Genomic DNA, 17,918 nt, shown 5'->3' on the forward strand with positions numbered 1-17,918 from the left:
ATCTAAGCCAGGCTACATTTTGCAAAAACACATCTGAAGTCTCCCAAAATGATGTGGGAAAGGTCTTATGGTCTGATGAAACCAAGGTTGAACTTTTTGGCCATAATTCCAAAAGATATGTTTGGTGCAAAAACAACACTGCACATCACCAAGAGAACACCATACCCGCAGTGAAGCATGGTGGTGGCAGAATCATGGCAAGGGGCTGTTTTTCTTCAGCTGGAACTGGGGCCTTAGTTAAAGGGTTTCTATCACTTGGTATGACATAATTAGCTGTCAGACACTAGCGATCTGCTAGTGTCTGCTCTGGCCAACCATCCTACTATAATCACTTGTGGGGCAGCGGTTTTGCTAAAAAACTAACTTTTATAAATATGCTAATGAGCCTCTAGGTGCTATGTGGGCGTCATTAGCACCTAGAGGCTCCGTCTACCTTCATACACAGCCGCCGCCCAGCGCGTCCCTCCAGCCCGCCCATGTCCTCCTCCGTGTGACGCAGCGGACGAGTTCTCGCGCATGCGCCGTGCGCGGCTGTATTCGGCGCATTTGAGATCTCAGCTCGGAGCGGTCAGACATTCAATGCGCATGCGCCGAATACAGCCGCGCATGCGCATTGAATGTCTGACCGCTCCGAGCTGAGATCTCAAATGCCCGAATACAGCCGCGCACGGCGCATGCGCGAGAACTCGTCCGCTGCGTCACACGGAGGAGGACATGGGCGGGCTGGAGGGACGCGCTGGGCGGCGGCTGTGTATGAAGGTAGACGGAGCCTCTAGGTGCTAATGACGCCCACATAGCACCTAGAGGCTCATTAGCATATTTATAAAAGTTAGTTTTTTAGCAAAACCGCTGCCCCACAAGTGATTATAGTAGGATGGTTGGCCAGAGCAGACACTAGCAGATCGCTAGTGTCTGACAGCTAATTATGTCATACCAAGTGATAGAAACCCTTTAAGCTAGGGGGAATTATGAACAGTTCCAAATACCAGTCAATATTGGCACAAAACCTTCAGGCTTCTGCTAGAAAGCGTAACATGAAGAGGAACTTCATCTTTCAGCATGACAACGACCCAAAGCATACATCCAAATCAGCAAAGGAATGGCTTCACCAGAAGAAGATTAAAGTTTTGGAATGGCCCAGCCAGAGCCCAGACCTGAATCAGATTGAAAATCTGTGGGTGATCTGAAGAGGGCACAGGAGATGCCCTCGCAATCTGACAGAGTTGGAGTGTTTTTGCCAAGAAGAGTGGGCAAATCTTGCCAAGTCAAAATGTGCCATGCTGATGGACTCATACCCAAAAAGACTGAGTGCTGTAATAAAATCAAAAGGTGCTTCAACAAAGTTTTAGTTTTAAGGGTGTGCACACTTATGCAACCATATTATTATTTTTTTTTTTTTCTTCCCTCCACCTAAAAGATTTCAGTTTGTTTTTCAATTGAGTTGTACAATTTAATGTGACACTAAAGGTGAAAAAAGTTCTGAAATGATTTATCTTTGTCTCATTTTTTTACATCACAAAATCTGACATTTTAACAGGGGTGTGTAGACTTTTTATATCCACTGTATGTGTGGCTTGTCTGCAACTTGCTGTTTTGCGACTATTTTAGAACTTTTGGCTGTGAAAACTTCCATTAAAGCCAATTGTAGAAAAGATGCTCATGACCTTCCATGTGCGACACAAAATTGAACGTGTTCGGATTTCTTGCGACTGTTGTGTGTCACTTTGCAACACCATTGACCCTTATAGTAAACTTTTCCCCATGCCAGAAAATTCTTTAAAATAAAAAATACCTGTTTTTGATGTGCTGTTCTTAGCGCCACACCTTTGGTCCACCTCCTCCTGTTCTAAGCATTTATTAAGATTGCAGCTGTGGCATCAAGGTGCCCGGCCTCTCGCTGGCCTCAGCGGTTCTTTGTATACAGGTCTACAGCTGAGGCCAGTGATGGGGTGCAGTGGTCATGATGCTGTATACCTGGGCATCACCACTGCAGTCTTGTATACAGCCAGCGGGAGGAGGACCAGAAGTGCCGCCCTGTGAATGGCGCAGGAGAAATTGGTCAGTATATGTTGATTTTTTTTATTTTATAGACCTCTCGGCTCCTGGGCACCACGGCAGACAGTGTTTGATGCAGAGTATCTGAACATTCGGGGTCTTTAAAGTGGTTGACTCACCTCATACCCAACGGGCCCCCCAAAGTGAATGAGAGCGCACCGCTGAAACTCAGCCACCCTCCATTTACTTGCTCAGCTGTTATTGGAACTCCCTGAAAGGGGCTATACAAACTATAAAACTTGCCCCCCAATGCCCTTCATATAGATTATACTTACCCTGCTCCCCGGCACCCGCGTCGCTTCTGATCCACCGCTATATCTCCCCATCGCATGGATCAAAGCATCCGACGGGGGGAGAGCAGCCAAGAGCAGACCGCGGCAGGGACTGGCCTCCCTAGCATCACCCGTGATAACTCCTTTAAAAGTGAAAGAAAAGCATGTACGCTCTCATTCACTTTTTTGGTGGGGGGAGGGGGGGGGGTTCAGTTTGGGAGATAGGTGCAGGTCCCACCTCTCACATTGATGGCATGTTTGAGTTGAGACAACCCCTTTAAAGTAGTAGTCTTGGGTCTGGTTTGGGGTCTGTAAATAGGGGTGGTAGTGTTGGGGGTACTGCTTTGAGATCTGTACGTTGTATGTCTAATCTGGAGGGGGGCCTGACCTGGGTTCTGTATAAAGTGGGGAAGGTCTTTCCTCTTGTCTGTATTAAAGTGGGGAGGGGGGTTGTCTGGCCTGGGACCAGTATAAAAGGGACTCTGGCCTTAGATACAATCTGTAAAGTTCTTTCCCAAAAGCTGTACAGGTTGTACCTATGGACCATCTAACAGATTTGTCCAGTTCATGCTGCTGTTCTTTTACATAATGATGCACTGTATTGTATGAAGGCCGGGACGCCCCCAATGGTTACTAATAACGAGGACATTTCTTCAGATGTGCATGAGTTGGGTCTAATATTTCTCACATATGTATGGGAAATGCACTGCTGATGTATATTGTAAGAAGGTCTGTGACCATATAAATGAGACCATGGGTCACAGAACCCACACGGTGATTAGAAATATTCTTTATAATTATTCATAGAGCTACTTTATATCTTTATAATACACAGCTCTGCTGCTGCAGAACCTCCTTTTGAATAGCAAGGGGCTGATTGCTATTGAGTATAAAGCTCCTTCATCCTTTTCACAAATGTCTCTCTACCGCCTATGTGTCTTGTATTACATTTTGTCGCAACTTGGACATAGACGCTGCAGCTTCTGAAGAACCCCTTTTCTTTAAAGATGGAGGGAGCATTATGTATCAGTCGTACAGTGGTCGTTGTAGGAGAAGGAACTTCCCGGGAAAGGGATCTGCAATAGAGGACTTCTGCAGAAAGAGATAACTAGTGTCTGTGTGGCGCCGCTTATCTGAGTGTAATCGTCACTTTCATTAAGTGGAGATCAGCGTCTGTAGTGTTAATGAGGTCCTCCATGCAGGTTACCTGGGGGCCTGTAGTGCTAATGAAGCCTTAAAAGCAAGGTGCATGGGAAAGTAAGGGTAGCGTATAATGGCCACCACTTCAGTCTCCATGGCGACAAGATTTTCCATAGCCCTGAAGATGATGTGATGAGGAGACAGGGAACAAGCTTCACCTCGTCTGCAGAGATGTTTTCATCTGACAAGTGTCAGGACGGGTGTGTGATCCTGAAGATCTCCACTGCCGCTTCACTTTCATCACTCATTAGCTGCATTTTTAAGGCTAGAAATTATTATGAATGCTAAAACTTTCTTTTTGGAGGATTTAAAGAAGGACCCCGGGAATTTTTTTTTAACCTTTTGGTCCAATTGTAATGTACAGAAGAGTCACATTGAGACGGTCATAGAAATGCATAGGAAGACTGATTGCTAGGTCACATAAGAGACGCTGTGTATTTAGAGAGTCAGAATATGGGTCGCTTGGTGCAACAGAGGAATTAAAGCTGAGTAGATCTTTAAATGGTCACTAACTTTTCACACAGCTTTGCATAAATCAAGTCGACTATAAGAAACTTTGTAATATATCTTATCAGAGAAAAATGCCTTGTTCCAGAGATATCAGCTGTGTCTTCGCCTCCCACTCCTTTTCTAAAATAACTTTGGTTTTAGATTTATCTTCCCCTATGCCAGCAAAGTGGCATAGAAAAGTCAAAGATCCCGGGTTTGTAACTTTTAAAACAAAAAAATATTTTTGCACAAGTGCCGTTTCTATGCTGACCCTCAGCAGCTGCTGAAAAGATGAAGTGTGGTGTGGTGTGGGTGAGGCCACTGGCCCGGCAGATCTATTATCATCTATGCCAGTTTCCTGCCGTAAATGATGACTGAAATCTGCACCAGCTTTTATTTTATGTGCACAGACTGTTGAGGATGCACTACTTTTCTGACAAGTATTGTGCCTCGTTGTAAATTAAACGCATCCTCCAGTGGTGCAGAGGATATCAAGACCAGCATATAAAATGCCAGTCTTGATAAATCTCAACCTTTGTCTCTGAAATTTATGAGAAATCCATCTTGTGAGACGAAAAGGTGCTGCCTGCTCACTAAAGGATCAGATTTCATAATTCCATACAAGTCTATGAAGAGGGACTGGGGGAGGATTTAGCTGGAGCTGACTGAGACAGGACTCTAGGAAAGACACTGATGAGACTACTGCAGCTAAATAAACAATTTATATTTCAGACCAAGTGCTTTATTGACTGCTACATAGGTCAGTACTTCTCTGTAATGTTCTTCTTGATCCTGGGGCTTCCTCTGAGTGAGAGAAGGTTAGGAAGCAGATTCTCCTCTACTTTGTGTCCGGATGTAGAACGGCAAATTAAACATACAGCATAAAAATGGTAAAAACAATAGCAAATACAAGTCACATAATGGCTCATGTACAAACACTGTACTATGGATTAATGCAAAGTTTGTTGAAAGGTTAGGTACACTAAGTAATTCCAGGCAACCTACATAGATTACAGACCTGTTTTCATGGATTCGTACTGATAGGTTATGGTTAAAGTGTATTTCATGCTTCCCTATGCCTCCCACAATTCAGTGCGCTGCAGGATTTCCATTTATTTTTTTAGTTTTGGTACTTTTAAAACTTTTTGTATTTCATGTACTGGTTTCATCACTGCTCGAGCCTCTGCTGGTTTCTTTTCTCCGACAAAGAGCGGTGCATTGTGGGAGCCTGGTGATGGTTGCTGTAGGTTTCCATAGACCTCCATCAGGATTTCTATCTGTGTGTATGATGAGAAAGAAGACTTGAAATGACTCAAATGTTTTATAATATAAAAGTGCCTACAATGACTACAGTGATAGGAGCTCCGAGCTCATGGAGGTGGACGCACTTGTGCATTACTGTATGTTGAGATGGGAACAGGCTGTAGAATTGGATAAGATCTTCTCCTTTTCCCAAAGTTGATGGCTATGAACAGGCACCATACATTGTAAAGCACTACAACTCCTTTTCCCTTTCATCCTCCATGACGGCATACCATGAGAGATGACCCGCCTCCAACCAGGTAGGGACAGGAAGTATAAAATAGACCCTCCTCCAGCATATCCTCGGTGTCTTCCTGTCCCTCCAGGTGGGAGATGGGTTAACACTCATGGCATTTGCTGTGGGTCCACTTCTGTGTAGGCAGGCAGAGGTGGGGAAAAGTCGAGGATGCCTTACTGCACACGAGGGGGCAGGCAGCACCAACCTCCTATATTGGAGTTGTTTTGGTGCTGAAAAGTCAAAGTAGGTATCCTGCTCCTTACCTCCTTGCTTGCGCCGGCTTGGAGGGGCCATGTGCTGACCGGACACTTACTTAGTCCCTCCGGTCTTAGAAGACGTTTCTTATCACAGCGCTTCCTCTGGTGCATAGTGATTGTCACAGGAAGTACTGATGCGTTCCACAGGGACTTACGGTTTGCGTGACGGCCGTAAGGGGGCGAAGCTTAATTTGGCGTGGCAGATCAAGACGGAGGTCGTCCACTGATCTGAGGTCTGCAGGTAAGGAGAGATTTAAAAGAGGGCATGCAGAGCAGCAATATGTCGGATATAGCGACAGGCCAGATGGGGACTTCTGGGGGTGCAGCTGCAGTAAGTCACATCCAGTGGGGGAAGACTATGGAATTATATTACCTTACTAATGTCTTCCTCCCTTATTGTGTATCTCTCTCTCCCTCTCTCACCTGGGTGCCTGTAGAGTGAAAAAGATGGGGTTAAAAAAACAAAATCCTCTCTTAATACTAAAAAATGTGTGAGTAGTTTGACAAAATTGTCAGAAGGGTCCAAGAAACTCTGTAAAACTTGCACGGCTAACATGGCCAAATATTTAGTTCCATCCATTAGAGAAGAACTAAGGGATGTGATTAGAGAGGAGATGCGGTCAGTTTTTGCGGAACAGTCCACATCTAACCCTGACCCGACAATACATAAAACTAAGTCGCGGGGTAAAAATTACGAATCTTTTTCCTCAAACCCAGATCAGGATTCAGACTCAGACAGTGATGATTCCATTGATTCTTCAGGCTCAGACACAGAATTTAGAAGCTTTCTATTTTTTTCAGAAGATACAAATGAGTTGACGACTATGGATCTGTCTGATTCATAGGTCTGTTCAAGATGAAATGTACGGGGGTCTCGAGCACAGGAAAAAATGGGTCTTCCCAGTACATAAAAATGTTGGAAATGATTAAAAGAGAATGGAAATCTCCGGATAGGAAATCTATTTATTTCCAGAACCATGAGGCGTAGATTTCCCTTTAATGATGAGAATGAAACTCTGTTAACCTCTTGCCCCAAAGTCGATGTTTCCCTTTCAAAATTAGTTAAGGGATCCAATTCTCTTCCTTTTGAAGATATGGGATCATTAAAAGATCCTATGGACAAGAAAGTAGATTCCACGATAAAAAAAAGTCTGGGAAGCTGCTACGGCCATATTTAAACCCAATTTAGCTGCAACCTCAGTTTCACGGTCTCTGAAAAAGTGGTTACAGCAGTTAGAAGTCCTGCTTAAAGAGGACCTTTCACTATAATAAAACCTCTAAACTAACTATACAGACGTGTAGAGCGGCACCCAGGGATCTCCCTGCACTTACTATCATCCCCGGGCGCTGCTCCGTTCTCCGGTTATAGCCTCCGGTATCTTCATAGTTAGGCTCCACCCAGGGGAACCTGCCGGCGTCTCATTCTCCCAGGCTGTAGCGCTGGCCAATCGCAACGCTCAGCTCATGGCCTGAGAGGTTTTTTTTCTCTCTCGGGCTATGAGCTGAGCGCTGTGATTGGCCAGCGCTACAGCCTGGGAGAATGAGACGCCGGCAGGTTCCCCTGGGTGGAGCCTAACTGTGAAGATACCGGAGGCTATAACCGGAGAACGGAGCGGCGCCCGGGGATAACAGTAAGTGCAGGGGGATCCCTGGGCGCCGCTCTACACGTCTGTATAGTTAGTTTAGAGGTTTTATTATGGTGAAAGGTCCTCTTTTAAGGAAGGGAGACCTTACGATACCCTAGAAGATTCTTTTCCCCTTTTATTAAAAGCGGTAGACTTCTTATCTGATGCGACAGCGGAGTCGGTTAGGATAGCCGCCAGAACCTCTAGTCTATCGGTAGTAACAAGGAGGGCCCTATGGTTAAAATCCTGGACGGGGGATGTTGCATCTAAAATAAAATTGTGTAATTTGCCTTTTCATTGCAGCTTGATGTTCGGGCAGGATTTAGAAACTATATTAGAGAAAGCAGCGGATTCAAAAAAAATCCTTTCCAAAAGAAACAAATAAAAGAAAATTTCCGTTTTCTAAAGCAAAGAAAAGGGGTCCATTTCAGTCAAAAAGAACAGATAGAGGAGGACAGGGGTCAAAAGGGAAAAATCTAAATATGGGAACAGAGGTTTCATGTTCACCCCCAAAAATACGGAAGCTTCTAAACAATGACGCCAAGATTCAAGTGGGGGGAAGGCTACAATTTTTTTCAAAAAAACTGGGAAAATATCACCCAAAATGCATGGGTGCTAAACCTCATAGCAGAGGTCTCGATATTTCCTTCCGTCTTCTCCCCCCAGAAATTTTTTTCAGGGTAACACCCATTCAAAAGACATTCCTCCTTAAGGAATCTCTCGAGGAGGGTATCTGGAATCTTCTATCTCAAAGAGCCATTATTCTAGTACCCTATACTCAACAAGAGAAAGGATACTACTCAACAGTGTTTTTGGTTAAAAAAAAAAAAGCCCAGTGGGAAGTTACGGTTGATCCTAAATCTAAAAAAATACGAAAGGTTCAAGATGGAAACCCTAAGGTCAACCATAAACTTATAAAAAAAAAAAAAGGTGATTTCTTAGCATCCATAGATCTAAGAGACGCATATTACCATGTACCAATATGCAAAGAAGCTCAGAGATATCTGCGGTTGGCGGTATTTCTGGGGAAAAGGTTGTATCATTTTCAATTTCAGGTTCTTCCCTTCGGGATCACCTCCGCGCCGAGAGTGTTCACGAAGGTGATGACAGAGGTCATGGCACATTTAAGAAGACAAAATATCTTAATAATACCCTATTTAGACTACCTTCTTGTGGTAGGGAACTCAGAGGAAGATTTAGAGATAAATATATAAAAAACATGTCAGATTCTGTCCCAATTAGGGTGGATCGTAAACTGGGAAAAGTCAAAACTCTCCCCTTCACAGAGACTAATCTTTTTAGGCGTATGTCTGGACTCCATACTTCAAAAGACGTTTCTCCCGGCCGAGAAAGTATCAGAAACAATAAAAAGAGTATCAAGATTCACAGAAATGGCAAGTTGTTCAGTCAGGGAAAGCATGAGACTGTTAGGCTCCCTAACATCGTGCATCCCTGCAGTAAAATGGGCCCAATTCCACACTCGCACTCTGCAACAGTGGTTACTCGGATGTTGGAACAGAAGGCAAGAGGCCTTAGATCAAATAATTCCTATTCCTCCTTGGGTAAAAAACTCCCTCCAGTGGTGGTTAAACCCGGACCACCTAAGAGAAGGAGTAGATTGGTTTCCCGATCAGATTCAAACAATCACCACCGACCCAAGTCTGTGGGGGTGGGGAGCTTATTGCTCCCTCCATACCTGCCAAGGACGATAGTCCATGGATCAGATGAGTCAATCCTCAAATCAGAGGGAACTCTGGGCAGTTTGGGAAGCATTAAAAGCTCTGTCTCAGGATATAATAGGGAAAGATATACAAATAAGGTCCGACAAAAAAACGGTAGTAGTCTACCTAACTCATCAGGGAGGAACAAGGAGCGAGAGTCTGGGCCAATTGGCGGAATTTTTTTTTCTCATGGGCAGAAAATCACGTTAATTCCCTATCAGCAGTACATCTCAAGGGATCTTTAAACGTAAAAGCGGACTTCTTAAGTCAGGTACCTCTAAAATCAACAGAATGGAGTCTGGAGAAGCAGGTCTTTACACAAATAACCTCAATGTGGGGGACTCTGCAAGTAGAACTTTTTGCCACAGCACAAAATACAAAACTCAAAGTTCTTCTCTTTAAATCCGTTCGACGGAAACATAGGGGTGGATACGCTGGCACAAAAGTGGGAATTCCGCCTAGCGTTTTTCCCCTAGCGTTAATTCCCAGAGTATTGAGTAAGATCAGACAAGAAAGGGCTCATGTAATACTGATAGCCCCACTATGGCCCAAAAAAAAATCATGGTTCCCTCTGTTGAAATTTCTGTCATTAGAGAGTCCATGGATTATTCCCTGGACAAAAAACCTACTAGTCCAAGGTCCAATCTGTCACCCCCGGGTAGAGAAACTACATCTGGCTGCCTGGAATCTGAAAGGTTAACTTTAAAAGCCAAGGGACTTTCAGATGATATAATAAATACAATGGCGGCGGCTAGCAGGAAGGTGGTGACCTCAAAGATTTATTCCAGAGTCTGGTCAAAATTTTGTGATTGGTGTTCTCAATCTAAAAATTCATGCCAGATTTTTTTCTTTTAGACGGTATTAGGATTCTTACAATCTGGTTTTGACAAAGGGTTACGTCCTAATACTTTAAGGGTACATGTATCAGCACTGAGTTCAGTTTTTGATATAAAAATCGCAGACCACCCTTGGATCATCAGGTTTTTGAAAGAAGCAGATAGATTGAAACCCTTTACTAGACCTTATGTCTCTCCTTGGGACCTTAATCTGGTCCTTTCAGGGTTAACGGTAGCACCCTTTGAACCATTGTCAGATGTGTCCTTAAAATATATCACACTAAAGGTCTTGTTTTTAGTGGCTATCACATCAGCTCGCAGGATATGTGAGATTCAGGCACTGAAGATAGTGGAGCCCTTTCTCATGATATTTCTAGACAGAATGGTGTTTAGGTTGAATGCTTCCTTCCTACCTAAAGGGGTTACCAATTGTCATAGACAGGAGGAGATTATGGTTCCTTCCTTTTGTCTCAATCCAAAATCCGAAGGTGAAGAAAAATTTCACAAACTTGATGTGTGCAGAGCCATCTCAGTTTATTTAGAGGCCAAAAAGGATTTCAGAAAATCGGACTATTTGTTTGTCCAGTTCCAGGGAAAATTTAAAGGCCATAGAGCAACAAAAGACTCCTTAGCCAGGTGGATTAAGTCGGCAATACTAGAAACTTACAACTCTATGGGGTTTTCTCCGCCAAAAAATTTCAAAGCCCACTCCACAAGATCGATTTCCACTTCATGGGCAGAAAAGGCTAATGTTTCAATAAAACAGATCTGTAGGGCAGCAACATGGTCCAACCCTCATACCTTTATAAAGCATTATAGGGTAGATACGCGGTCAAAGCAGGAGCTTTTCTTCGGTAGGAGAGTTTTAGAAGCCATCGTTCCTCCCTAGGATAATATTGATCTGATATATCTCATGGTATGCTGTCATGGAGGATGAAAGGGAAAAACCATATTACTTACGGTAATTTCCTTTTCATGAATCCTCCATGACTGCAGGGATCCCCCCCCCCCCCCCAAAATAATAATAATAATATACACTCACCTAAAGAATTATTAGGAACACCTGTTCTATTTCTCATTAATGCTCATTAATAATGGTCCTGGTTAAGACAATCTCCTGAACTCCAAACTGAATGTCCGAATGGGAAAGAGAGGTGATTTAAGCAATTTTGAGCGTGGCTTGGTTGTTTTTGCCAGACGGGCCGGTCTGAGTATTTCACAATCTGCTCAGTTACTGGGATTTACACGCACAACCATTTCTAGGGTTTACAAAGAATGGTGTGAAAAGGGAAAAACATCCAGTATGCGGCAGTCCTGTGGGCGAAAAATGCCTTGTGGATGCTAGAGGTCAGAGGAGAATGGGCCGACTGATTCAAGCTGATAGAAGAGCAACGTTGACTGAAATAACCACTCGTTACAACCGAGGTATGCAGCAAAGCATTTGTGAAGCCACAACACGCACAACCTTCAGGCGGATGGGCTACAACAGAAGACGACCCCACCTGGTACCACTCATCTCCACTACAAATAGGAAAAAGAGGCTACAATTTGCACAAGCTCACCAAAATTGGGCTGTTGAAGACTGGAAAAATGTTGCCTGGTCTGATGAGTCTCGATTTCTGTTGAGACATTCAAATGGTAGAGTCCGAATTTGGCGTAAACAGAATGAGAACATGTATCCATCCTCTGATGGCTACTTCCAGCAGGATAATGCACCATGTCACAAAGCTTGAATCATTTCAAATTGGTTTCTTGAACATGACAATGAGTTCACTGTACTAAAATGGCCCCACAGTCACCAGATCTCAATCCAATAGAGCATCTTTGGGATGTGGTGGAACGGGAGCTTTGTGCCCTGGATGTGCATCCCTCAAATCTCTATCAACTGCAAGATGCTATCCTATCAATATGGGCCAACATTTCTAAAGAATGCTATCAGCACCTTGTTGAATCAATGCCACGTAGAATTAAGGCAGTTCTGAAGGCAAAAGGGGGTCCAACACCGTATTAGTATGGTGTTCCTAATAATTCTTTGTGTGTATATATGTGTGTGTGTGTGTGTGTGTGTATATATACATATATATATATATATATATATATATATATATATATATATATATATACATACACTGCTCAAAAAAATAAAAGGAACCCAAAAATAACACATCCTAGATCCGAGTTAATTAAATATTCTTCTGAAATACTTTCTTCTTTACATAGTTGAATGTGCTGACGACAAAATCACACGAAAATTAAAAAATGGAAATCAAATTTTTCAACCCATGGAGGTCTGGATTTGGAGTCACACTCAAAATTAAAGTGGAAAAACACACTACAGGCTGATCCAACTTTGATGTAATGTCCTTAAAACAAGTCAAAATGAGGCTCAGTAGTGTGTGTGTGGCCTCCACGTGCCTGTATGACCTCCCTACAACGCCTGTGCATGCTCCTGATGAGGTGGCGGACGGTCTCCTGAGGGATCTCCTCCCAGACCTGGACTCAAGCATCTGCCATCTCCTGGACAGTCTGTGGTGCAACGTGACGTTGGTGGATAGAGCGAGACATGATGTCCCAGATGTGCTCAATTGGATTCAGGTCTGGGGAACGGACGGGCCAGTATGCCTTCGTCTTGCAGGAACTGCTGAAAAACTCCAGCCACATGAGGTCTAGCATTGTCTTGCATTAGGATTAACCCAGGGCCAACCGCACCAGCATATGGTCTCACAAGGGGTCTGAGGATCTCATCTCGGTACCTAATGGCAGTCAGGCTACCTCTGGCGAGCACATGGAGGGCTGTGCGGCCCTCCAAAGAAATGCCGCCGCACACCATTACTGACCCATAGCCAAACTGGTCATGCTGGAGGATGTTGCAGGCAGCAGAACGTTCTCCACGGCGTCTCCAGACTCTGTCACGTCTGTCACATGTGTTCAGTGTGAACCTGCTTTCATCTGTGAAGAGCACAGGGCGCCAGTGGCGAATTTGCCAAACGTCCTGCACAGTGTTGGGCTGTAAGCACAACCCCCACCTGTGGACGTCGGGCCCTCATATCACCCTCATGGAGTCTGTTTCTGACCATTTGAGCAGACACATGCACATTTGTGGCCTGCTAAGAGTCATTTTGCAGGGCTCTGGCAGTGCTCCTTCTGTACCTCCTTGCACAAAGGCGGAGGTAGCGGTCCTGCTGCTGGGTTATTGCCCTCCTACGGCCTCCTCCACGTCTCCTGATGTACTGGCCTGTCTCCTGGTAGCGCCTCCATGCTCTGGACACTACGCTGACAGACACAGCATACCTTCTTGCCACAGCTCGCATTGATGTGCCATCCTGGATAAGCTGCACTACCTGAGCCACTTGTGTGGGTTGTAGACTCCGTCTCATGCTACCACTAGAGTGAAAGCACCGCCAGCATTCAAAAGTGACCAAAACATCAGCCAGGAAGCATAGGAACTGAGAAGTGGTCTGTGGTCACCACCTGCAGAACCACTCCTTTATTGGGGGTGTCTTGCTAATTGCCTATAATTTCCACCTGTTGTCTATCCCATTTGCACAACAGCATGTGAAATTGATTGTCTCTCAGTGTTGCCTCCTAAGTGGACAGTTTGATTTCACAGAAGTGTGATTGACTTGGAGTTACATTGTGTTGTTTAAGTGCTCCCTTTTATTTTTTTGAGCAGTGTGTATATATATATATATATAACAAAAGACAAAAACTGTTATAAAAAGTAGGTATTAGGTATGTGTGTGTGTGCGCAAAAAAAAGAAATTATTTGTGTGTGTGTGTGTGTGTGTGTGTGTGTATATATGTATGTATGTATGTGTATGTGTATATATATATATATATATATATATATATCACACATTATATACAGTACAGACCAAAAGTTTGGACACACCTTCTCATTCAAAGAGTTTTCTTTATTTTCATGACTATGAAAATTGTAGATTCACACTGAAGGCATCAAAACTATGAATTAACACATGTGGAATTATATACATAACAAACAAGTGTGAAACAACTGAAAATATGTCATATTCTAGGTTCTTCAAAGTAGCCACCTTTTGCTTTGATTACTGCTTTGCACACTCTTGGCATTCTCTTGATGAGCTTCAAGAGGTAGTCCCCTGAAATGGTTTTCACTTCACAGGTGTGCCCTGTCAGGTTTAATAAGTGGGATTTCTTGCCTTATAAATGGGGTTGGGACCATCAGTTGCGTTGAGAAGTCAGGTGGATACACAGCTGTTAGTCCTACTGAATATACTGTTAGAATTTGTATTATGGCAAGAAAAAAGCAGCTAAGTAAAGAAAAATGAGTGGCCATCATTACTTTAAGAAATGAAGGTCAGTCAGTCAGCCGAAAAATTGGGAAAACTTTGAAAGTAAGGCCTATTTGACCATGAATGAGAGTGATGGGGTGCTGCGCCAGATGACCTGGCCTACACAGTCACCGGACCTGAACCCAATCGAGATGGTTTGGGGTGAGCTGGACCGCAGAGTGAAGGCAAAAGGGCCAACAAGTGCTAAGCATCTCTGGGAACTCCTTTAAGACTGTTGGAAGACCATTTCAGGGGACTACCTCTTGAAGCTCATCAAGAGAATGCCAAGAGTGTGCAAAGCAGTAATCAAAGCAAAAGGTGGCTACTTTGAAGAACCTAGAATATGACATATTTTCAGTTGTTTCACACTTGTTTGTTATGTATATAATTCCACATGTGTTAATTCATAGTTTTGATGCCTTCATAGTCATGAAAATAAAGAAAACTCTTTGAATGAGAAGGTGTGTCCAAACTTTTGGTCTGTACTGTATGACTTGGAAGAATAGATTCTCTAGGCTGTCGGTCCAGAAGACACTGAGGATATGCTGGAGGAGGGTCTATTTTATACTTCCTGTACCTACCTGGTTGGAGGCGGGTCATCTCTCATGGTATGCCGTCATGGAGGATTCATGAAAAGGAAATTACCGGTAAGTAATATGGTTTTCTTGCATCTGGACCCCCCCCCCCCTCCACCAAGGAGACTCTTCTTTTTCATAATAGACATTTTCAATCATTATTGGTGTAAAAGCTGCTGTAGTTAACCCCTCGTCTGCAATACTTAGATTTATGTCTCAGCAGCATTTACCTTCTTCAGCAGCGGCATATATCTACTTCAAAGCAGCAGAGCGTTCCCCTGCGCACAATATTGTTGCCAATGTCTTTCTCAGCGTTTGCCTTTTGGTAGCTGACACAACTGGGCATGTGATTACTATGGTAGTCAATCCTAGTGATCGATAGAAAGGTAAGATTTAGAAAATCTCATCCCCCTGCAGAGCAGATATGAATCCGCAGCATGTCCATTTTGGATAAATCTGTGACCCTTCTGTATGTAATACATTACATTTGCCGCAGAGTCGTGGAAACCTGCTACACATCAACTTTGGTCACACTACTTGAAGATGTTCATTCCCCTTGTTGAATTCCCCTTTTGTTTACAGTCACACGGGGCAGGATTTCTACTTGGTAATTTTGTTACGTTTCCGCATGGGACGTTCCGCTGCAGATGTGTTGCAGGTTTCACCCTGTGTATTGCAAAGGGTGAAGCCTGCAATGGAAATCTGCATCAAAATTCCACACCTCAGGTCACACTTGCACTGTGGATTATTTTTTCACTATGCATGGATGAGATTCCTTAAAATTTAATCCGCTCTGCTGTTCCTGTGAAGAGTTGCAGATTTTCTGCTGCGATTTGTGTGCGGACGTACCCTTAAAGGATTCCATGGTTATTGTAAAAAATAAAAATCCTACAAGATCTAGTGCATGACCACCTCTTTCTAACAAAGAACCAGCACAGTACTGCACATGGATCCAGAGATCTCACCATTTACTACCTCAATTGCTCTGCTAGATTTACAGGGTGAGCCAAAAGTCCCAGGACACCCTTTTATTTTAGAAATGAAAGGGAAAATTTAATATCTGAATACACCAGCAAGTAGTGGGTGAGGGGGCCTATCTTTTAGGCTATATCCAGACATGGCAGCCATCTTGAAAGCCACCATATTGGATCAGAGGCAAATTTTTCCTATGGGAAGGTAATGTAGCATCAAAATGGCCAGAATTTTCTCAGAAATCGATTGCCACAATCAGATTTGCAATATCTCTTGTGGTTCAAAAGTCATCAACCAGAAAGTTGCAACAGCAACAACCGAGAACATTCCCTGTGATGGACAGCTATTTGACTTGTTCAGTGTTGATAACTTTTGAACCACAAGAGATATTGCAAATCTGATTGTGGCAATCGATTTCTGAGAAAATTCTGGCCATTTTGATGCTATTGGAAAAATTTGCCCTTAATCCAGTAAGGCGTCCATGCTCTGGACATAGCCTAAAAGATAGGTCCCATTACTTGCTGGATTATTGAGATATTTCATTTTCCCTTTAGTTTCTGAAATAAAAGGGTTTCTTCCGACTTTTGACTCGCCCTGTATTTCAAGCTGGCAGCTTAGGGGCCGTGCCTCGTTTCTCAGAGGGTTTGTCCTGTCTGCTGCAGCTGATGGCAGTTGAAGGATGGAGCTGAGCATGTGCGGCCATCTCAGTGAGCAGGACAGAGAAATTAGAAAAAGAGCAAACAGCAGGTGGTGCTATACAGGTAGATTTAATTGAATAACTTAGTAGCTATAATACATTTTTAATAGCCTGCATTTACAATAGTATTCAGATCCAGGTGCTGGTTTGAAAAATGTAGAATATTTTTTGTGGGACAACCCCTTTAATCTCCATGTGATAATGCTTCTGCTTCTTTTCACAGAACTTTACATTGCTGGCTATCATTTTGCTCATTATACATTACTGCATTTCTTTCCAGGCAGGAGAAGGGGAAAGCTTTGCCAGTTTACTCCGACATTCCCCTCTTACTCAGCTGGGACCTGCCAAGGATAAGGTGGTCGCAGGAACAATCCTCCAAGTTGTGGACAATGACCTGTACATTGATTTTGGGGGCAAATTCCACTGTGTTTGCCCAAGACCTGAGCAAGATGGAGAGTAAGTACTTTTCTAAGGATGAATTTTTTTTCTTGGCATAGCAGTGAGGTGATCCATTCATTTCTCATCTTAAGTACAGTTGACCATGCATTTTTATTATATGTTGGGTGAAAGAACAGCCTCTTCAGACAGGGTGCCCCCTCCTTCCTTTAGGGTGAGTATATGAAGACTCCAAAAACGCACCATGGCAGCAGCTATCAGGAGGATCTGCCAAGAGGGTTAAATCATGTCTCGTTCACCATGATGTATGAAAGGAGTCAGGGCTGCAGCAAAGTCTGTATTTTAAATGGGTTATCTGAAAATGTAATATTGATCAGGATAGACCTTCAGTGACTAGGTCTTCAGTATTTACAAGCTCCGATCTCTTGGCCATGTATAATGGGAAGCTGGAGTTATTCTGGATGCGAGATCCTCAGGGTGCCACATTTGTTACCAGCACCTGACTTTGTTACGGGAACCACGTACACACAGGCGGTCATTTAATCCACCAGGGCGTCATCCTGGTGTTGAGAGAGACCTCTACCTAGTGAACCCTGAGCAGTGCACATAGCAGTGCACATAGTGCCAAAGGATTAGACCTGTCAAGTGCTTGACGGAGACAGTCAGCCAGCCGTGCAATCTGAGACACTGCTATTTGTCTTTCATGTCTCCATGGTTCCTGTTATTATGCTGGAAGTACATACACAAGGTGATACAATCGCATCCTTTGTTACTCTAAAGGGGGTTTTCCAGTAACTTTAAGTTACCCCCTGTCCACTGGTTAGAGAATTACTACCCTGGGTTTCCGATTGCTGGCATTGGCTGGGGTCCTAGCAGTTCCGATTAGTTAGTTATGCCCTGTCCAGCGGATCTGTGACTCTTAACTCTATATTCCTGAGAGCTTATAAACACTCATTGAAGTTAAAATGGT

General features: G+C 43.6%; 1 protein-coding gene across 1 annotated transcript in view; it reads left to right on the plus strand.

The window, feature by feature from the left end:
- The window catches only part of MRPS28 (mitochondrial ribosomal protein S28), a 120,167-nt gene that overhangs the window by 13,524 nt on the left and 88,725 nt on the right, over positions 1-17,918 (plus strand). The window contains exon 2 of the mRNA XM_040432187.1: positions 16,833-17,008. Coding sequence (XP_040288121.1) covers positions 16,833-17,008 — 176 coding nt within the window. The remainder of the gene's footprint in view (positions 1-16,832; positions 17,009-17,918) is intronic.

The sequence above is a fragment of the Bufo bufo genome, chromosome 5 (assembly GCF_905171765.1).
Source record: "Bufo bufo chromosome 5, aBufBuf1.1, whole genome shotgun sequence".
In the NCBI taxonomy this organism is placed as follows: Eukaryota; Metazoa; Chordata; class Amphibia; order Anura; family Bufonidae; genus Bufo; species Bufo bufo.